Below are 23,039 nucleotides of genomic sequence, written 5' to 3'. Positions count from 1 at the left end.
AAAATAAAAATTAAAAAAATATGTATTTTTTGCTCTTTTGTTTTCAGTGTTGTTCAGGTTTCAGATACATTTAGTGGGTCATGTAGTATTTTGCAACATATAAAATCTTTCTTTTAAAATTTAACGATGTCACAGACTTCCAAATTTATTTAAAATAAAAGATCATTTGATAGCACATGACCTTGTGGAAAATAAATCGAAGTCCCCAAATAGAAGTAATTTACTTCAGGGAATTTCTATTTGTGCTAAAACTAGTATTCTCCAATCAGAACACTCAATTTTTAACCAATAGCGGTTTTAAATTGTCCAAAAAATCATGCAGCATTCTTTTCCTAATACCGCGTTTTAATTTTAGCCCAGTTAATAGTGTTGAAATGTTTCTGCGGAATCATAAGGACAGTATTACTCATGAATTCCTTTATTCCTCTCTCATTTATTTCTTTACATTTTTCCAACAAATACTATTGTGTCAAACATAGAATAGCATAGTAAAAACCACTTATTGTATCATGAAACACTTATTTCTATCTCTACGGAAGTTAGTACCAGACTTTATATTGTTCAACTGCAAATGAGGAGTCTCCCTCACCCTGCACCCCACCCAGTGTCACAACTAGCAATGTCGTCAGCACATGACACACACTCTTGATCAAGACCTTCAGGGCAGTTTCATCCACATTGTAGCTGACACTACTCAGCTGCAGACATGAACAACCAAGGCGTGACTTATGCGGAACTCCATCATGCTAAGGGCTCAAAAAGACAGCAAGTGCAACCTAAGGGCACGAAAAGTTCCATTTCAGTAACTGAGGAGGAGATAGCCTATGCAGAATTGAATCTTCAAAATGCTTCTCGGGCCCTTCAAGGGAATGGCAAGAAGTCTCCCTGCAAAGGTAAAACATTTAATACACACACAGTATACCTTTTCTAGAATGTGCAGTTGGGGTACAGGGGTGTAGGGAGTGAGTAGGGAATGATCTCGCATATTTTTCATTTGTGAGAATCCGAACTTGAATTTGGAATGCGGTACTGTAATTAAAATCTGAGAACTAACTTTGTTCAGGCATTGTTGTAATTTGTAGTCTTTACCAACATGTCATGGAGCAGTATATTTACTGTAAATGCAAGGGTATATTCTGAGAGAAGATTACAATAGAAGATACAGGTTTGGAGTCCCAAGTTTTTATATGGGATTCCATGTGCATCGTTGGTTCTGTCTGTAAATTTTCTAAATGATTATTTCTGTGCATCCTTTCTCAGTGTTTTCATTTCTCTTTCTACTATTTGTCATCATGTCCAGAGAAGCTCATTGCTGGGATCCTGGGAATCATCTGTCTTGTCTTGATGTCCACTGTGGTAATACTAGCTGTTAATCCCGGTCAGTAAGTGTTTAAATGACGAAAGGGAATATTTCACTTTAGTGGTCCTCAGTGGCTCGAAATATTTCATAACATTATGGAATTTTATTCTCTTATTTTAATGCATATAAGCTCTAACTTGGAATGATTATTCTGAAGCTGTCAAAGGTAGAAATAACAACAATTGTCGATAGTATTACATATTTATTCTCATAACTCGGATTTCATAACCCAAAGACAAGGTATAGGAAAGAGACCTTATCAAGAAACACAAATTAATTCTTGATATTGGTTACCAAATACTGTAAGTAGCGGTTTGATTCGTTTAGGCTTTTGAAATGTCTTCCCCCGTTATTCACTTTTTACTGGTAAAAGTAATTTTATTACAGTTTTCGAATTCTAAACCATACACCAAATTTCAAACTAAGAGCTCAGTCATTATGATTTGTTTAGTTTAACATTAAGTTTGTATGAGGATTACTTTAATTGTTCTAGGTACTGACACACCGGAGCAGAATAATTCTTCCCTGGAAACAAGGATCCAGAAAGGTACAACATCATTTTCAAAATTCTGTTATTAGTATAGTTTCTATTTTGTCTCCATCTGAGGCTAGGCAAAGAAGTTAATCGAGTCTATTTGGGTGAAAATCAATTAGATGTTCACATATAAACTTTCTGAAATAATGATTGTCAGGGAATGTTACTTCTGTAACAATGTGAAGAAATACTCATTTAAAATCACCATACCCATTGTTACCAATCACCTCAAACTTCCTCTTGCTATAACATGATAAGAGACAAATCATTTTACTCTCCATAAAAGTGATTTTGTTCAGTGACTCTCAGGACATGTAGAGATGGATATTTTTGTGTGTTTGCTTTATATGGGCACATAAATTAGGATGAGAACCTGACCATTCTCTGTGAGTGTGTGTGAGCCTATTTTATTTATACTATCCTGGGAGGATGCGTAGATATGTTATGTATACATATGTACATACCCATGCAAAAATTTGAATTTTGTAATATTCAAAATTTTTGATAATATCTCATAATCTTCTTCTAACACATCACTGTGGTCGTTGTCCAGAAGAGTGGGTTACATATTGCAACAATTGCTATTACATCAGCACTGAAAAAAACCGTGGAATGAGAGTTTGATGTCCTGTGCTTCTAAAAACTCTAACCTGCTCTCCGTAGATAATGAAGAGGATGTGGTAAGATTTCAAACGCTTCCAGAGTTTATTAAAAGCTTATCAGTTAATATTATATTTGTAGAGCTCATCCATATTTTTGTAAATATTTGCACTTTATTTGTTTTGAAGTCTGTTTATAGTTTGGGTATGATATTTTATGTATACTTTTATATCGTTACTGCACATTTAATAATTTCCAGTTCTTGCTTTTCATAGAAAACCATGTTTCCATAAATGACCTTTAGCATGAAATAAACTTTACTATTTAATTTTGACACATCAAGGAAAGTAAGTACATGATTGCACAAATTGAACACCAACTAGTTAGAACCACGCAATTACAAGTCAGATCATGATGTAGAAGTTTAGGGCCTTTATTAGCCCTACCCATTTACATTATGAAGTATCTTTGCTTAATTTTGGACTTTTTCTCAATGGAATCATGCAGTATGCATTTTTATGTGTGTCTCCCTTCGCTCTCATATGACATTTGTAAGGCACTTATATTATTGCATTTGCCTATAGTTTGTGAATTTTCACTGCTGTCTTCTATGAATATGACATTTTATTTTTTATTTTTTTTTAAACGTTTATTTATTTTTGAGACAGAGAGAGACAGAGTGTGAACGGGGGAGGGGCAGAGAGAGAGGGAGACACAGAATCAGAAGCAGGCTCCAGGCTCTGAGCCATCAACCCAGAGCCAACGCGGGGCTCGAACCCACGGACCACGAGATGGTGACCTCAGCTGAAGTCGTACGCTTAACCGACTGAGCCACCCAGGCCCCCCAGAATATGACATTTTAAAATTTATTTTCACAAATTTAGTTCCCTTTTAGTATGTGGATATTATGAATAACTTTTTATGGAAAGCTTTTTCCATGGCTTTTTTTCACATATTGTGCTGTATTTATAATAACTTATATATGATGCATAACTATATAGTATATGACATATTGCATTTGCTTATAAATATTACACTTATCATAAGAAAATACAAATCTAGAAGTATAAGATAATTGTCCTTATGGGTATTTATAATACATTTTCTTCTAAGCATTAGAATGAAATTACACAGTTACGTGTGTATTTCAATTTATCACCTTATTCCAACATTTTTCTAATGTATTGCGTAAATACACCGTGTACAAAATAACCCCTTAATCTCACATTCACTAGTGAAAAATTAATGTAATAATTTCTGATGATTATATAACAGTACCATTTCCTGTGAGAATGCTTGAGTGTATCTCTTGCCCATTTATCCCGGACAGTGTCGCTTTTCCCTTCTTAGAAGTCCTCGTCCAATTTTAGACATGAGCTCTTTTTTGAGTTTGTAAGACGCGAATAGATTTTGGATGCTGTGACTATCATTTTTACCCTCACACTGGAAGTTTTAATGACGCAAATGCATTAATGATACTATAGTCCAATTTATCATTTTGAATGGTGGTGATTATTTTGGACCTACTTCAGAAGTTAGTCAATGTTCAGGACTAACCTGTCCTATGTTACTTTCTAAGATTTAACTTTTCTCTTCATGTCTTTATTTTTTTTACTCTTAATTAAGGTTTATGACCTACTGGAACTTTCTTTTTGGTGGTGCTGTGTTTGTCATGCTGTAAGAAAAAGGTTATACTTTTCTACATCATGACCTAATTGATGGAGCATAATTTGTAGCAAAGTGGATCTTTTCTTCATAAATAACTTTATATATGTACTTATGTGCTTTAATCTGTTTTATATAAATAATGTAGATATCATACATCTTTATATAGGTGATTACATTTTCAGAGATCATAGTCTACGCAGTCTATCACAACCCACAGGAGTTTGAGTAAAATGTAGAGCCTTACTTTCCTTTATGGCCCCTAATGTTGTCCCATTCATAATATAATTGTCTTAAATATTTCTCTACTAAAATTGAGAATCAAACTGATTTTATAATTTTGCTTCAACTGATAATTTTCCCTCAAATATGAAACAATTTAGAAAGCACGAGAGGTGAAGGAAGTCCATTAGAACCAGTGATCTTTTTATTTTCTTTTGTTCTTTCTTCCTGAGATTCCCTGATTCCTTTTGTTATCGGAAAACTGCTAAAGGGAATTATTTTCAGAGTGGGTCTGGTGGTGACACATTTTTTTAAGCTTACTTATTTCGAGAGAGACAGAGACAGCACGATTTGGGGGAGAGGGTGGAGAGAGAGAGACAGACAGACAGACAGACAGAGAAAGAGAGAGAATCCCAAGCAGGCTCCACACTACCAGCACAGAACCAAGTGCAGGGTTTGAACTCACAAAACTGTGAGGTCAGAACCTGAGCAGAAACCAAGAGTGGTACACTTAACTGACTTGAGCCACCCAGGTGCCCCTGGTGACAAATGTTCTTAGTTTTCCTTCACCAGACAATGTGTTGATTTCCCCTGCATGCCTGGGTGATATTTTTGTGGGTTAGTCAATTGTTTTTTATTGGAATATGCAGTTAGTGTCTAAAACTTTTGCCATTCTGGCATGCCCTTTTTCTGTTATTTTGACTGGAGAGAAAAAAACATTTTGGGGACTTCCTTTATTTTTTAAAAATGTTTATTTATTTTGGAGAGAGAGGGAGAGACAGCAAAAGCAGGGGAGAGGCAGAGAGAGAGGGAGACACAGAATCTGAAGCAGGCTCCAGGCTCTGAGCCATCAGCCCAGAGCCCGACACGGGGCTCAAACTCGCGGACCACGAGATCGTGACCTGAGCTGAAGTCGGATGCTTAACCGACTGAGCCACCCAGGTGCCCCCAGCTGGTGGTTTTGATTTTCATTTCCCTGATGATTAGTGACCTTACGCACCTTACCTCTATCTGCTTGCCATTTGTATGTCTTTCAAAAAATATCTACTGAAGTCCTTTGCCCATTTTTTGAATTGGATTGTGTTCTTTGCTTTTATTACATTGTAAGAGTTCTTTATATAAATGGATATTATTCCCTTATCTGATATTTGTTTACAGATATTTTCTTCTGCTCTCTACATTGTTCTTTCACTTGCTTGGTTCTTTCCTTGCTGAAAAGATGCTCTTTGGCTTAATGCAGTCCCACTTTTCTTATTTTAGTTTTTGTTGCCTGTGATTTCGGTATCCAAGAAACCATCGTCTACACCAGTGTCAAGGGTATTGTTCCTTTTGCCTCTACCAGTGATTCTATATGTTTATATGTTTCAATGTTTCTAATTTTCGTCTCTCTGTTTCAGCTTCAAGAATTCCCTTTAGCATTTCAGTTAGCCAGGTCAAATACTTAAAACTGGTTCTGACACATGGTGGTCTAGAGACCACCACGAGAGTCATGGTGCTGCTGTCCTCTGCCATCCGGGGCAAGCTGAACCATTGACACACCATCCTGTGAGAGGCTGGGAAAGCTTTTATCTCTTCTTCGTTTTCGAATGACAGCTTTGCTGCGTAAGGCATTCTTGGTTGGCTGTTTTTTCCCCCCTTTGACCGCCTTAAAAATATCATCCCACTCCCTCCTGCCTTATGTTTGGGAATAAGATCTTGTCGAGATGACCTTTCTGGTATCAGGTACTGCATGCTGGCCTCAGAGCCCTCAGAGCAGTACTGGAACTGTCATCCAAGGTCAGGCACAGATAGAACTACCATCGCCACAAGGTCTCAGTGCACAGGTTCACTTACTGTGGCTGTGGCACTGGGGGTCTAAGGTGGAGACACTTGCAGATATGCCACGGAAACCGTACCTGGGTCTCAGGGGCTCATCGCTCTGACTCTGGTTGACAGAAGCTATGTAGCGGTGACCACAGAACTTAGGATGACAAGCCCTAGCAAGGATGGGTCAGAGGTTGGAGTTGCTGTGGGTGATGTCAAGTTTTCAAACAATAGCAACCTCGTGTTAGCAATGGCAGTCCAGAATCTAGGCATCGAGTGGGGATGGGGTTCAGAGCAGCAGGAGGACGCTTTACATGAAGATACAGAGTCATGACATGGAACACTATGGGTAGAATTCAGGACAGCAGCAACTTGCACCTAGAGTGGCAGCTAAAGCATTCTTAGGAGCTGTGGGCACGGTTCAGGGCAGCAGAGTCTGCCCTGGTAATGTTGAGACAGAGCCCCAACCTGGGACCAGGAGAGGGCAAAAATCAGACCAGCTCTAGTCTTGTATAAGGGAGGTGCTGTGGCACCCAGTCCCTAAAAGCAGCAATTGGCGTCCCCGAAGGCAAGTCTGACCATAGCAACAGACCCTGGCTCTGGGAGGAGATACAGAGAGAGCACTCTGGGCTGCTCCAACTAGTGGGATCAGGATCAGTATCGGTGGGACACCTCTGTTGCAAAAGCTGCAGGTGTCCACATCGTTGAAGATTATGGGTTCTCCTGCTCCCCTTCTCTCCATGAGGTGACTCCCCCTAAGGGGATTCCTCCAGGTGCCAAGTGGCTCTCAGCTGCAGGGTTGGGGGATGCAGGTAAAATGCTTCCTTTACGTTCTATGGGACCATCCTGGATTTTTGAATTACACCTGGTGTGTGCTTCTTCTCTGTGGTCTAGATTGTTCCCTGAGAAGTTCTCAGTTTGGAGTTGTATAATTATTGTTCTTATTGCTTTTATTGGGATTTGCTCATCTTCTATCTTGCTGATAGCACTCTTTACGCATATATCATTAGCTGATCGCCATCTACTTCAAATTAATTCTAATTTCCATTAAAATATGTTATATTAACACGAATATAGCTCCTTTTCCCCTCCTAAGTATTACAGGTATTCCTCAGCTGTTCAAAAATTTGCATTATACCTGCGGCACCTGCGTGGCTCAGTTGTTTAAGCGTCCAACTCTTGATTTTGGCCCAGGTTGTGATCACATGGTCCATGAGATATGAAGCCTTGAGTCCAGCTCTGCCCTGACAGTGGGTAGCCTGATTGGGATTCTCTCTCTCCCTCTCTCTGTGCCCCCTCCCCCCATGCTCTTAATAAAATAACAAACACACTTTTAGGAAAATTTGCCTTACTTCAGTTTGCTTTTGTGAAAGACCTACGTTAGTACCAGTTTTTGCTGAACAACAGAATCTGAAGGGGATTAACGTATTTAGGAGAAAAGGTGAAAAGCAAAAATTGTGCTCGCTGCTAGTTTTATTGTTAGAGGCAGCTCACACCCTCCAAGCAGCAAGATTGGCCCTGTCAATTTCATTCCTCAGAAACTATACTCAGCATCTGAGTTCAGTACCAAGCATAGCTTTCAATTGTGTTTTTGAGCATCTGTGTTCAATTTATTTTTCATATCCATTCGCAAGGTGTGTCTTATATCAGAAAAACGTAAGGGAGGTTATTTGGGGGTTATTTGTTTTGGTGGGCAATGTTTTGGGGATCAGGGAATATTCAACAATTTTTCCACGTGAATTAATGTTATTTACTTCTTTAGCGTCCACCATTTCGGCTTAGGAACATTTCATAGGGATGCTCAACTTTCAGAGAGAGCTGAAAACCTGTTCTTACAAGGTTGTACTGAAGCCAGCTACCTTCAGATTCCAAACACTGATTTCCCACTGGGGAATTGAAATGACGCACTCTTGGTGACTTTGCGCCACAGAAATTAACAAATGCTAAAAATTAATGTACGTGGTATAGATCCCACCATACAGTGTTATAATGATTGCTTTAAATAATCTCATCTTTTGAAGCAATTCAGAGAGGAAAACATACACACAGATTTTAAAATATACAAATATATTTACCATTTCTGCCGATCATATTCCGTCTTGTAGATATGTGTTACCAACTGGCATCATTTACTTGTAGCTTAAAGAACGTTTTTAGAGGGCAGGTATACTAAGAGGAAACTGTCTTAGATTTTGTGTTCATTGTGGGGTCTTTATGCAACTTCTTTTTTGAAAATTTGTTTTGCGAATTTATAATTCTTGTTTGACAAGTGTTTTTATTTTGTTTTGTTTTGGGTTTGTGTGTGTGTAGGGAGTTGGTTTGTTTCTTGCTTTTTTTTTTTTTTTTCCAGTACTTTCAGCTCTGAATTTGACCTTCCCTATCTTTCATCCTTTATTGTTTCTGGTAAGAACTCATCTATTAATCATATCATTATTTTACTAAATGTAATGACTAGTTTTTTTTTTCTTGCTTCTGTCAAGATCACCTCTTTTCTTTTGTTTGCCTTTTTATTTTTTTTTTAAGTTGTGGCAAAAAAAAATGCACATAACGTAAAATTGACCACGTTATCCATGTTAACAAAAATAGACTGTTTTCTTGGAGCAGTTTTAGGCTCACAGCAAAACTCAGACAAAGTACAGAGATTTTCTGTATTCCTCTACTATCTATGTGTCTGTGCACCAGTAATGCAGAGACTTTCTCACTTTCAGCATCCCTCAGTGGGGTGGTTCGTTTGCTTCAATTGATATACCTATCTTGACACATCCTTGTCACCCAAAGACCATAGTTTACTTTAAGGTGTACTCCTGATGTTGTGCATTTTATGAGTTTGGAGAAATATATAAGGATGTGTATCAACCATTATGGAGTTATACAGAATAGTTTCACTGCCTTAAAAGTCCTCTGTGCTCTACCCATCCAAACTTCCTTCCCCCTAAACCCTGTCAACCACTGATGTATTAATGGTCCCTGTAGTTTTGTTTCTTCCGTATTTTCACACAGTGGGAATCACACGCTATCTCACATCTTACATTGCATTTAACTAGATCATACATCTAAAGCAACTCTAAGCACCCATGCTAGGGGCGCTAAATATATCTAGAACTTCTACCTTGTAAAACTGGGACTCTATACTCATTAAACAATAATTACCTTCTCCACTTTCCCTTCAACGGTTAGCAATCGCCATTCTATTCACTGTTTCTACTAATCTGACTACTTTAGACGTTTCATGTAATTGGAATCATACACTTTTTTTTTCTTTTTTGTGTTTGTGTGACTGGCTTGTTTCACTTAGCATAATGTCCTGGAGTTTCATCCATATTATAGAATTGGTTAGATTTCCTTCTTTTTTTAAGGCTGGATAAATACATTGTTATGTGTATTGCACATTGCACGTTATGTGTTATGTGTATTGCACATTGCACGTTTTCTTGATCCATCCATCCATCAGTAGACATTTGGACTGCTTCTACTACTTGGCTTTTGTGAATAATGCTTCAGTGAGGATGGATGTACACATCTCTTTGAGGTCTTGCTTTCAATTCCTTTAGATATTTTGCAACATGTGGGATTACTGATTCAGTTGGTAATTGTATTTTTAATTTCTTGGAGAGGCTCCATACTCTCCTTCATAGCAGCTGACCAATTTATGTTCCCAACAACAGTATGCAAGGCTCCTCTTTTTCACCTTCTCACCAAAACTTTTTTGATTCTACCCAGCCTAATGAGAATGAGGTGCTATCTCATCGTGGTTTTGATTTGCATTTCTCAGATTATTAGTGCTATTGAGCATCTTTTCATATGCTTTTTGACCATTTGTATATTTTCTTTGGAGATACATCTATTCAATTTCTTTGCTCATTTTTTAACTGTGTGGTTTGGTTTTTGTTGTTGTTACTGACTTGTAAGTTTCCTTATATATTTTGGAAATGAATCCCTTGTTTGATGTATGATTTGCAAGTGTTTTTGCCACTATTCATTCTGTTGATCACGCCCTCTGACACATAGAAATGTTTTAGTTTGATGTAGCCTGTTTGTCTACAATGGACTTTTCCTTTGTAGTCTATGGTTTGGGTGGCATACCCGAGAAATCATTGCCAAACACAATATTGTTTACTTTCCCCCCAGGTTTTCTTCATGCATTTACATAGTTTTACATTTATGTTTAGCTCCTTAGTCCTTTTTGGGTTAACTTTAGTATATGGTGGAAATGTAAGCAGCCAACTTCATTCTTTTACATGTGGATAGTCAGGTTCCCACAACATTTGTGACAGATACTGTTTTTTCCCTTCTGAATGGTCTTGGCACCCTTAAAAAAATGATGAGCTGAATATACATGGGTTTGTGTCTGAATATATCTTTAAATTATTGTTTCCATGGGAGATTCAGGGCCCGGGGCCTCCTATTCCTTCCTCTTGCTGATGGTGTCCCACTTCAGTCTGAAATTGTGTGCAGGGCAGATATGGATTCTGTGGTATATGATGTGGTCCGAGGCTGATTGAGGTGGAAAATATGTCACCCGTTCCCTGATTTTCACACTGACTTAAAACACATCTTTTTTTTTTTTAATTTTTTTTTTCAACGCTTATTTATTTTTGCGACAGAGAGAGACAGAGCATGAACGGGGGAGGGGCAGAGAGAGAGGGAGACACAGAATCGGAAACAGGCTCCAGGCTCTGAGCCATCAGCCCAGAGCCTGACGCGGGGCTCGAACTCTCGGACCGCGAGATCGTGACCTGGCTGAAGTCGGACGCTTAACCGACTGTGCCACCCAGGCGCCGCGACTTAAAACACATCTTAATCCACCCTGTTACCTCAAGATTATTTCTTGGTCTATGTTTGCAAGTGTCCCTCGGTCATTTCATTATGTCATGAGATGTGGATTTGTAAGTGTTCATGCTATTAGCAGTTTGCTAAGCCTCTGGTGTCCACAAATATTTATTAAACTATATCTAATAAGTTGTTCATTCATTGTGATTTACGGTTGTTGTTCTTTTTTTTTTTTTTTTCTGCCTCTGTTGTTCTTATCAGATTCTACTCAGTCCTAAGCTGGTTTTCCTGATCCTGTTTTGAAGGTCTCTGAACCCTGTTAAATTTTCTCTTTTTTTTCTCTCTCATCCTCTGGGATGAATAAATTCTGTCACTGTAACCACCATCTCATCAGTTTTGTCTACGGCATCTCCAATTTTCTGCAGAGAAAATTTAGTGAATTTTTCACTTCAGGTATGAATTTATACACTCAAAATGTCTCTGTGGTTTATTCATATAGTTTTATTTCACTGTTGGTATCACTGACTTGCTCTGTTGCTGCCATCACATTGTTCATTTAATTATTTGAAGTAACTTTTCATTATAATTTACATATATTTATGAATATTATTTGAAAATACTTTCTTCTGATAAATGTAACATCTTATCCCATTAAGGTTTCTAATGGTCTATGCATTCTCTTACTATGGAAGACATTTTCCAACTTCTTTTTATGTGTTCTGATTTTTCAACTAGACATTCTTTGAAATATACTTTAGCAAACATACATTCTATTTTTTTAGATTTATTATTTTTATAATTTGCATAAACGTTACTGCAGAATCTTCTCCTCTAAAGTCTGCCTGCTGATATTTTTGTTCAGGTTTTCCAGATTCTTTTTGTTGATTTTTATTTTTCAGCCCATCTTCCTAGGGATTGCCCTTATAATTTTGTAGCTTAGATGTCAAATACCAATTTTTTAATTTTTTATATTTTTTTTCAATATATGAAGTTTATTGTCAAATTGGTTTCCATACAACACCCAGTGCTCATCCCAAAAGGTGCCCTCCTCAATACCCATCACCCACCCTCCCCTCCTTCCCACCCGCATCAACCCTCAGTTTGTTCTCAGTTTTTAAGAGTCTCTTATGCTTTGGCTCTCTCCCACTCTAACCTCTTTTTTTTCCCCCTTCCCTTCCCCATGGGTTCCTGTTAAGTTTCTCAGGATCCACATAAGAGTGAAAACATATGGTATCTCTCTTTCTCTGTATGGCTTATTTCACTTAGCATAACACCGTCCAGTTCCATCCATGTTGCTACAAAGGACCATATTTCATTCTTTCTCATTGCCATGTAGTACTCCATTGTGTATATAAACCACAATTTCTTTATCCATTCATCAGTTGATGGACATTTAGGCTCTTTCCATAATTTGGCTATTGTTGAGAGTGCTGCTATGAACATTGGGGTACAAGTGCCCCTATGCATCAATACTCCTGTATCCCTTGGGTAGATTCCTAGCAGTGCTACTGCTGGGTCATAGGGTAGCTCTAGTTTTAATTTTTTAAGGAACTTCCACACTGTTCTCCAGAGTGGCTGTACCAGTTTGCATTCCCACCAACAGTGCAAGAGGGTTCCCATTTCTCCACATCCTCTCCAGCATCTATAGTCTCCTGATTTGTTCATTTTGGCCACCCTGACTGGCGTGAGGTGATATCTGAGTGTAAATACCAATTTTTTTTAAAGACCGCATTCCCCAATGTTTATAGAAGCTCTACAACAATAGCCAAATTATGGAAAGAGGCTGAATGTCCATCAACTGATGAGTGGATAAAGAAGATGTGGTTTATATATACAATGGAACACTAGTCGGCAATGAAAAAGAGTGAAATCCTGCCATTTGTAACAATGTCAATGGAACTGGAGGGTATTATGCTAAGTGAAATAAGTCAGGCAGAGAAAGACAGATATCATATGTTTTTCACTTATCTGTGGAATTTGAGAAACTTAACAGAAGACCATGGGGGATGGGAAAGGGAAAAAAATTGTTACAAACAGAGAGAGAGACAAACCATAAGACAGTCTTAAATACAGAGAACAAACTGAAGGTTGATGGACGGGGGTGGGGTAGCAGGCAAAATGGGTGATGGATATCGAGGAGGGCACTTGTTGGGATGAGCACTGGGTATTGTATGTAAGTGATGAATAATGGCAATCTACTCCCCAAACTAAGAACACACTGTATACACTGTATGTTAGCCAACTTGACAATAAATTATATTTAAAAAATAATAAATAATAATAAAAAACAAACAAAAGACTGCATTCAAATACTGCAAATCAGGAGGATTCCCCCCTCTGCCATGTGATGTGTGTGCATGTGTGTGTGTTTGTGCACATGTGTGAATGTGGGAGGGGACAGCTCATAACTTTACTATGAGTTCTCAAGTCTCTTTCTGTTCTTACTTTCTCCTGAGTTCGTCTTGGCCTCCTCTCCATGTGTGCATATTCTTTTCCATCAGCCAAGAGTGTGTGGAGAGCTGATGTCAACTCTTCTGTTGTATTTTTACAGAACTACCTTCCCATTATATTTATGGGGGGGTCACAGAGCTTGACACAAAGACCAAAACCTCTGACTAGTAAGAGTATGGGTTTTCTTCAACATTACCTAGTGAAATCAGTACTTGGAGCTGAAAATCAATAGGCTAGTTTGCCCCCAACCCCACCGCTAATCAAGTCTGCCCCTGTGGCACCAATACCATTGTTTTTTTTTGCAGCTTCTCGAACTGTAAAAACTGTGATTCTTCTTGATCGCTGAGCTAGGGTCAACAGGTGGGGAGGCATGGGAGCATCCCAGGCAAGAAAATGACAAATGTGCTGTTCCTACTTGAATCTCTAGGATTTTTTCCAATGTGAATATGTCACAAATTATCATTAACCTTTCGTCAATAATCAGAACCCCAAAATTATGACCTTCGTCAGCATGTCCTCCTCACTTAATCCTGCTAAGAGACTTTTATAATGTGTCCAGTGCGTAACATTATATTATAATTTGAAAGATTTTATAAAGTAGGAAAGAATTAACTTTATTTGGTACTATAAAATCCAAATGAATACAAGAGCTTTTCTAATAAAATTTATTTTCTCATAGTATTTGTTGAATTTATTCATTCCTACTTCATGGATTAGAGGTTGCCACAGAAGCAATAAAAATTCATCTGTGTGGTCAAGAGGCTCAACTGTCTCTTCCAAAGTGTAAGTTTCCTAAGAACTTTTTTTTTATGCCTTCGAGGAATTAATCTTAGAAAGAAAACCAGCAATATGTGGACAATTTTATAGACAAAATTGAAGTTGAAGTGTTTCCATAGAAAAATGATAGGGGAAATATTTGCATTTCAATGCATAACTATTAATCAAAATAGTTTATCTATCAAAAGATTATTGTATATATTGCTAAGATTAATGCAATATAATTCTCTGTATTTCAGGTTGCCAGTATCTTCAGAGAGTGACCAGAATTGTCCATATTTCAATTTTAAATTAAAGAAGAGCTATTTTGAATCCTGCTTAATCACAAGACCATATGTTTGTAAGCACTAGGCATTTTAGTTACCTCATTTTGGTATAACGCTATCTCACCATCTATATAGAGCATATCTCACATTTCCTCATACGCCATCCAATTATTTTCTCAGAATACTTTTAAGATATTCTTTGTTTGACCAATATTAGGTTCACAACAAAACTCAGAGGAAGGTACAGAGGTTTCCTACATTGTCTCTGCCTGTACACATGCATGGCCTCTCCCATTATCAAGGTCACTCACTAGAACGGTCCATTTGTTACCAAGGATGAATCCACAGTGATGCATCATAATCACTCAAGTCCAAAGTGTACCTGAAGATTCACCCTTGGTGTTCTTCAATCTTTAGTTATATTAATGTAAAAAATACGTTCTCAAGGTACATAATATATATTCCTTAAGCTTTTGCTTTTTATTAAAGTAAATTATAAATTCCAAATCATAATATCAAGCACTGTTACTGTAAAGCTCTCAATAAAGTAAACAATTCTAATCATATTTCCAAATTAATTGATTTGTCCTAGCCCTTAAAGGGGCTGCAAAGGAGGGTTGAACAATGCAGAGTGGCAAGGTTATCAGTCAGAATTCAATCAAGAGACAGAAACCAAAGGAAGTTTGATGTATACAAGTATTCTGTATTTGTAAGGGAAAGCCTACTAAGAGGAAAGACTACTAAGATGAAAAAAATTTATAAGAATAACTTAGAGTGAGGGGTGCCTGGTTGGCTCAATTTGTTGAGCCTCCAACTTCAGCTCAGGTCATGATCTCACAGTTCGTGGGTTCGAGCCCCATGTCGGGTTCCGTGCTGGTCGCTCAGAGCCTGGAGCCTGCTTCAGTTTCTGTGTCCCCCTCTCTCTCTCTATCCCTCCCTGCTGGCTCTCTGTCTGTGTCTCACTCAAAAATAAATAAACAGTAAAAAGAATTTTAAATAAAAGAATATGTCAGAGGTAAAGGAGAGTACCAAAAGGAGCGATCACTGGGAAGCCAGGCTTACTCTCCGAAGACAGGATTTAGATGTCACTAAAGACATTGTTGCTACACACAGCTTCATGGCAGACATGCTTCCTGGATTGGCCTGGGACAGAGCAGCTCCATGGTCCACTGGTGAGGATAGATCTCAGGCTGTGACCGGCAGGCAAGAAGAACCCACACCAGAGTGTTAGGAGGCACAGAGCTGAGGGCAGGAAACTGATGGACAGGCCACCAAAACTTCTTCCAGGCTGAATACACAGGACTTCCTGCAAGCATGCGGCTGGCAACCAAGCCACAGTGGCCAAAGCAGGGAAAACACCATGAAACCAGGAAGAAGAGGCCTTTCTGCTGCACTGTCTCTCCATTGTCTTTTACCGACAAAAGTCAACATCGTGTGAGATGACGAGGGCGAGAAGTTTACAGGATGTAACTCCATTATCTGAGAACGGAACACGGAGGGTAGATTTGGAGCTGAGAGTACTAAATTGTTAATGGGCACTCAGGGTTATCATGCAACAACCACAGGGTTGCTGTCTAAGAGCCAGTCACATCTGCCCACTTCCTCAGAGAATGGAACCAAGCTGTACCTTCTGAATCCGTTGTAGTGCAGCGTTTTTAGTGATTAGTTTCATTTTTTGGTAAAGACTGGTATCTTCATCGGATAATAACCGGTGTCCTTCGACACGTTTTCTTGTGTGTTGTTCTCCTCACCTGGATTGTACATAGTGTGGAACATATCCTGTTTTCTTAAATGCTCCAGATCCTAACTTTTGCCACTCGTTACTACAATGCCTAGGAAATACTTCAATGGGAAAAATAGTGTTGAATAATAAAGAAAACAAGAATTAAAAGCATAAAGAATTTTCTGTGGGTCAAGCAGCTGGTTATTGACAGAATTGGGGAGAACCTTGAGTAATTTGATAATCATTCAGAGATATTTCTACCCTAGTTCGCTCACAAGAGGGAAAGGGTTTACCTTTGATTATTGTTTGCCAAATAACTTACTGTTTCTTTTTTTTTTTTTTTTAATTTATTTTTGGGACAGAGAGAGACAGAGCATGAACGGGGGAGGGGCAGAGAGAGAGAGAGAGACACAGAATCGGAAACAGGCTCCAGGCTCCGAGCCATCAGCCCAGAGCCTGATGCGGGGCTCGAACTCACGGACCGCGAGATCGTGACCTGGCTGAAGTCGGACGCTTAACCGACTGCGCCACCCAGGCGCCCCTAACTTACTGTTTCATATACATTCATCTCTCTGAATGTAGCCTTCCTTATATTCTCTGTATGTAGTCCCTATACTCATGTAGAAAAATTATATGAGTATTTAAAATTAATTTCATACAACATGTAAATGACAGCTGTAACTAATCGCTGAAGTCGTGTTACAAAAAACTCAAGATTGCATTGATGTTTACAAAGAATTTAAACTTATTTTTCATTCAACCATTTAGAGTTTGAGGGTGTTTCAGTTGATGTAGGCTGGGTAAACATGAACTTGGCTCCATACAGATTCAGCTCAGATCTTTTTTATATATTTTATTCTTAGAGGAGTGGATACCTGGTACATGACCTTTTATAACAGAGATTAGTAGCTCTCAGAGGAGTCAGCAGATATGTACTTCTTTTTTTTAATGTTTATTTATTTTTGAGAGAGAGAGAGAGAGAGAGAGCACAAGTGGGGGAGGAGTAGAGAGAGAGGGAGACACAGAATCCGAAGCAGGCTCCAGGCTCCGAGCTGTCAGCACAGAGCCCAACGTGGGCTTGAACTCACAAATCGCCAGATCATGACCTGAGCCAAAGCTAGATGCTTAACTGAGTCACCCAGGCACCCCAGCAGATGTGTGCTTCTTAATCCTTGGGCCCTAAACTTGTAAGGTGTCCCTTTCTCACTCACATTATGTTGTGAAAAGAAGTCACATGACCGAAACTGTCACTAAGTTTCTGCAAAGTATATCTGCTTTCAAAACAGTCAGATGGAAGAAATGTAGATCACTGAAATATAATCTAATCTACTATTATAGGTATAGGAATATTTTTGTCATATTTTATGAAATAGGTAAGCATGTTTGTGAAGAAAATATGGGAAAATAGTTAAAACACTTAGTGCTTTAAGCAACTTCCTTTCTAGATTTTTGTTTCCTCTGTACCCAATATTCTCATAAGGTAGTTTTGTATAGTGGTAAACATCATCTTATAGATGCTTTCACCAGGGTCCTTGATCAATGTAAAATGGGGAATAAGCAGTACAGCATAAAGTTTAAGAACGGTGGCAATGAAACCAAGTCATTTCAATGTGCTTTCAGAAGGCACACTCTTAGTCCTATGACTCAGTTATATAACTACTCTGGCTCAGTTTCCTCTCCAGTAACATATGACAGAAATAGTATTTTATTCAGAGAGTTACTTGAAGGGTATTTGAAAGCACCTGTTGGCACTCAAGCATTCACTAGACCTCAGTCATTTTTACTTAAGTCTTTAGTCTTTAGTCTTCAGTTCCATCATCTGATAGGAGGATGTTCCATCATCTGATAGGACTGGAATTGTAGCCACCTAATAGGGCTGATCTGAGGAATAAATAATGTAATGCCTAAAGATTCTTTAAATAAAGTATAACCACACCGAGTTCTTGCTGTATGTCCTCTTTTCGTATTTTGCTTCCCAAATATTCAGTAAACTCTAGTTCCAAGAGGACTCAAAGTCTCAAACTCTGTCTTCCTCTTTTCACCCATCCAAATGTCTGCCATCAATATGTTAGTTTCATACGGCACCAAAAATATTGCCTCATTTAACCAACTCAATCATATACATCAAAGATATTTGCATGTTACACAAAGTTTTTGAGAAAGTCAACATGCCACGTATGAACACTAAACAAGACTCATTTTTTTTTTACTGGGCAGGCAATCCCATTTCGAAATCAAGTCACATTTACTGTTCCTTTTCTCGGTGATGAAGAACCCTTGTTTCCTTCCACAGTTGTTGTTTTGAATGTATCTTAAGGCCATCTTTTTCTGGAATTGAAGAAATTTGAAAGGAATTCTCAAGGTTGGACAAGATAGCCTAATTCGATTCCTAGATTTAAGAAGCCTACGGGATCCTAGGGGAAGAGGAGACTGATGTGCCCTCTTCTTTCCAATGTTGGAGTATCCCATCCACACATATGCATCTCTTACCATTAGGAATAGAGAAAGGTTAGAGAGAAGCTGCTTAATACATTCTGAGGTGGAATACCTCCCAATTTTCTCCCAGAGTATTTTTTACATGTCTAAATACGTGCATAAAAAGGTGCCTAAAGTCTTACAAGTACCCATAAGAATCCATGGAAACCATTTGGTAGCGTGAGCTCAGGTTAGGGGATCCACCAAAACCACTGGAGATATATAAATATGGAAGGATATTAAGAGGGTGTTAATCAAGAGTGAATTCAGAATAGAAAGAGTCCTGCAGAAGCCAGGGATATAAAAATCAAAACGGTAGTGTTCTCTGTGACTTTCTGAGAACGCACATTAGGCGTTGAACATAATGGACTTGTTATTCTGGATCCCAGAGTGAAACAGTACTTATTTCAGTACAGAAATCAGAGGAAGGGGGGGGGGGGTCCCTTTTAAATGTTACTGTTGTTGGAGCAGAGCGGAAAGCGTATTCTTTGCAGGCAGCCAGTTCCAGAGAAAATGCAAAAAGAACAGACTTGTGTCTGTTCAATCTCGTGTGCCAAATTCACTAATCCGAAAATTTTGTTTTCTGGTAACTCAAAGTTATGGATAAAATAAGACATTTAAAAAGTGTTGCTCTGGGGCGCCTGGGTGGCGCAGTCGGTTAAGCGTCCGACTTCAGCCAGGTCATGATCTCGCGGTCCGTGAGTTCGAGCCCCGCGTCAGGCTCTGGGCTGATGGCTCAGAGCCTGGAGCCTGTTTCCGATTCTGTGTCTCCCTCTCTCTCTGCCCTTCCCCCGTTCATGCTCTGTCTCTCTCTGTCCCAAAGAAAAAATAAATAAACGTTGAAAAAAATTATTTAAAAATAAAAAAATAAAAAAATAAAGTGTTGCTCTGCACTGCATTTTCTGAGGCTCTTCCCTTAATTACAACCATTGTTTCCTTGTTGTGTTTCCTAAGGCAACATGTAAATATCTAGCTTTGCCCCTCTCCTGCCCAATTATTCTGAATTAGATAAGAGTAATAATGCAATCTTTAGGGGAGCAAAAATAATCTTTACAAGAGAGTTCAATGTGATAATATCAAAAGCTATGACACCTGTAATTGGGATCTTACAAGGAGAGGAAAACATGTGGCAGAAAAATATTTGAAGAAATAATAGCTGAAACTATTCCAAATTTGTTGAGAAACAAAGTTAAATTCAGGAAGTGCAGCAAAGCCCAAATGAGATCATCTAAATCACAAGTGGGTACATTGTACTCATTCTTCTGAAAGGGAGGAAAACAAAATCTTGAAAGCAACCAGAGAATAATGATACATATATGCCAGAAATTAATTATGAGTAATGAAAATTAGAAATAATGGAATATTCGCCTGAAGAAAAAGTAATCTGCCAATCTAGAATCCTATATCATTGATAGCCTTCCAGAATGAAGGTAAATTAAGACATTTTCAAACATGACTGGGAACATTCATCACCAACAAGCTTGCATTACGAGTGGCAAAGGAAGGAAATTCTTTGGTACCAGATAGAAAACTGGGTATTTAGGAAGGTAAGAGGAGCATGAGAAATTATAAATATCTGGGTAAGTATTAGAGACAATCTTCTGTTAATTCTTGCAGTACACATGACTATTCAAAGCAAATTTTATAACATTGCCTTCAGTGTTTACAATATATGTAGGATGTAATACATACAACAACTTATACCATAATGGGTTGGGGAGGTGATCAATAAACCTGTTTGTTACAGGATTTCTTAAGTTGTAGAAAAATAATTCTAAAAAGACTGTGAAAAGTTAGGAGTGTGTACTGTAATTTTTAGAACAACCATTCTAAACAATCTGTTTAGAATATAATGTAAACAGATATAGTCTGGAAGCCAATACATATATATTTTTAGTGTTAATTTATTTATTTTGAAAGAGAGAGTGAGAAAGGGGGACAGGCAGAGAGAGAGGGAGACAGAGGATCTGAAGCAGGGTTTGAGCTGACAACAGAGAGCCTGATGCAGGGCTTGAACCCACAAACCGTGAGATCATGACCTGAACCCAAGTTGGAGGCTTAACCAACTGAGCCACCCAGGCTCCCAGGAAGCCAATATATTAATTGAAATGGAATTCTAAAAAAAGTATTCAAATAATTCCAAAGAAGACAGGCACAGAAGGCACAAAGACAAAACAAATTATGAATCTAGAATAATTTAACTTCAAAATTAACACTTATGTAGTATAAAAGACTAAAAATAATTAAGAAAATAATTCATCTACACCAAATTCTTACTTTGTTTCTTCTCACCATAAAGTATGTTGCCTGGATTAAGTTAGTATTCTTAGGGAGATTCGGCTCAAGTCGCCTTTCCCTGAAATAGATGTAATATTTTCCAACCACAAAAAATTGGATTTAGAAACATGACAGATGGTAACTACAGTTGTGGTGAGCATAATGTAACGTATAAACTTGTCAGATCACTGTTTTACACCTGAAACTAATGTAACATTGTTTATCAGCTGTACTCAAATAACCAAAACAAACAAAAATCTTATGTTTGTTATTTTTAAAACTTCAAAAGTGTATGAGTGCATAAAATCATCAAAACACTAATCTTTCATCCACATAATCACCATCATCATCACTGGGGTCATCATCATCTTCATAATAAAACAAAATTCCTCGCCCTTAGAGTTTATTATATGCAAAACGATTTTCTTAGAGGCCAGGGATCATTGGCTCCAAAGATAATGGCAAACCTAATGATACCTCAACAGCAGGAAAATATCCTGACTTAACCTTTTTTGGGGTAACTGCTATTTTTAAATGCTAATTTTTCATTTTGCTAGGTAGATAATCTTAACTTTTTTTAAGAAATCTTTTTTATACAGTTAAATGCGTATGTAGCAGGATAATAATAAGCCTCTAATATTCTCTCCTCTTAGATATGTTGTTTTTTCTGCAAAGTTTAGAAACATTGTAAAAGGCTTTCAACTTAACTTACCAGGTCTTACTTGAAGTACTTTTACTTCCACACTCAAACCCCATGAGTTATCCGTTTTGCATTGATCTCTGTAAGTCTGGACCTCTAATAATACACTGAGTGTGGATCACTTCTAATGACTTCAACATTCTCTCCAGATTTGTAGTTTTAGTCCTGACATTGGCTGTTTTGGCTGTTTGGGTTTTGGAAATATTCAGATCTAAGACATCGATGTCCCAAGGAAGATTTTCATAACACGTTCACAATTTTTGTACCTGGAATAGTCATTTTCACCACGTTTCTCACATGAAACCAATACTGATGTATTGTAGCATGTAGTATGTATGGTGTAGTCTAGAGGCACGACACGACCTCCTTGTCTTCCTGATGCTGGCTTTTCACAGCTTTTAAATTGTCTTGGCCTTGCTAGCATTTATTTCTGAGATCGATCTATCCGTCTATCTATCTATCTACCTATCTATCTATTTATCATCTATCTATCTATCTATCTATCTATCATCTAGTTGGCCCTTGAACCATGTAGGCATTAAAGGTGTTGACCCCCACTGCCATCAAAAATCTTCATAGAATTTTGGGGCGCCTGGGTGGCGCAGTCGGTTAAGCGTCCGACTTCAGCCAGGTCACGATCTCGCAGTCCGTGAGTTCGAGCCCCGCGTCGGGCTCTGGGCTGATGGCTCAGAGCCTGGAGCCTGTTTCCGATTCTGTGTCTCCCTCTCTCTCTGCCCCTCCCCCGTTCATGCTCTGTCTCTCTCTGTCCCAAAAATAAATAAACGTTGAAAAAAAAAATTAAAAAAAAAAATCTTCATAGAATCTTGATTTTCCCCCACATTAACTACTCATAGCCTACTGTTGACTGGAAGACTTACCAATAACATAAATGGTCAATTAACACACATTTTGTATGTTATACATCTTATATGTTGTATTCTTATTATAAATTAAGCTAGAAAAAAGAAAATATTATTAAGAAAACCATAAGGAAGAGAAAATACATTCGCAGTATTGTATTGTCAAATATCCACATATGAGTGGACCTTTGTAGTTCCAACTGTGTTGTTCAAGGATCAACTGTGTATGTAATATATACATATATGTGTGTGTATATATATATATATATCTTTGTATAGACAGTATTTATTTCTGAAATATTTATGTAAATAAATTTTTTTGTTCATTGTTATATGCTTCTAATGTTTTCTTTGTTCCACTCGCCTACTCAATCTAATGAGGCTAGCTGAATTTGTAACCAATAAATTCAGTTGAATTGCTATGGAATATTAATGTTCCTGGTGAGAGGATTATATATCTTCATGCTGTTGGGCTCAAGTTGGGCACTTCTGAGAAGAAATGCTAAGAGGAAAGTTCATGGCTTTCTGTAGCTCCTTTCTCTCTGACACAAGAAC

General features: G+C 38.0%; 1 protein-coding gene across 1 annotated transcript; it reads left to right on the top strand.

The window, feature by feature from the left end:
* The first annotated feature begins 655 nt into the window (after window positions 1-655).
* LOC125170560 (NKG2-A/NKG2-B type II integral membrane protein-like) lies at window positions 656-5,916 on the top strand. Its single transcript, XM_047867269.1, is given in 8 exon segments — window positions 656-893; window positions 1,301-1,378; window positions 1,854-1,907; window positions 2,425-2,499; window positions 2,502-2,575; window positions 3,826-3,883; window positions 5,643-5,699; window positions 5,780-5,916. Coding segments are annotated over 8 exon segments (720 nt in total). The 5' UTR covers window positions 656-706.
* Window positions 5,917-23,039: the final 17,123 nt, after the last annotated feature.

Source organism: Prionailurus viverrinus, chromosome B4 (genome assembly GCF_022837055.1).
Source record: "Prionailurus viverrinus isolate Anna chromosome B4, UM_Priviv_1.0, whole genome shotgun sequence".
Classification (NCBI taxonomy): Eukaryota; Metazoa; Chordata; class Mammalia; order Carnivora; family Felidae; genus Prionailurus; species Prionailurus viverrinus.
The sequence above is the reverse complement of the archived record's forward strand: the minus strand, read 5'-3'. Positions and strand labels throughout refer to the sequence as shown.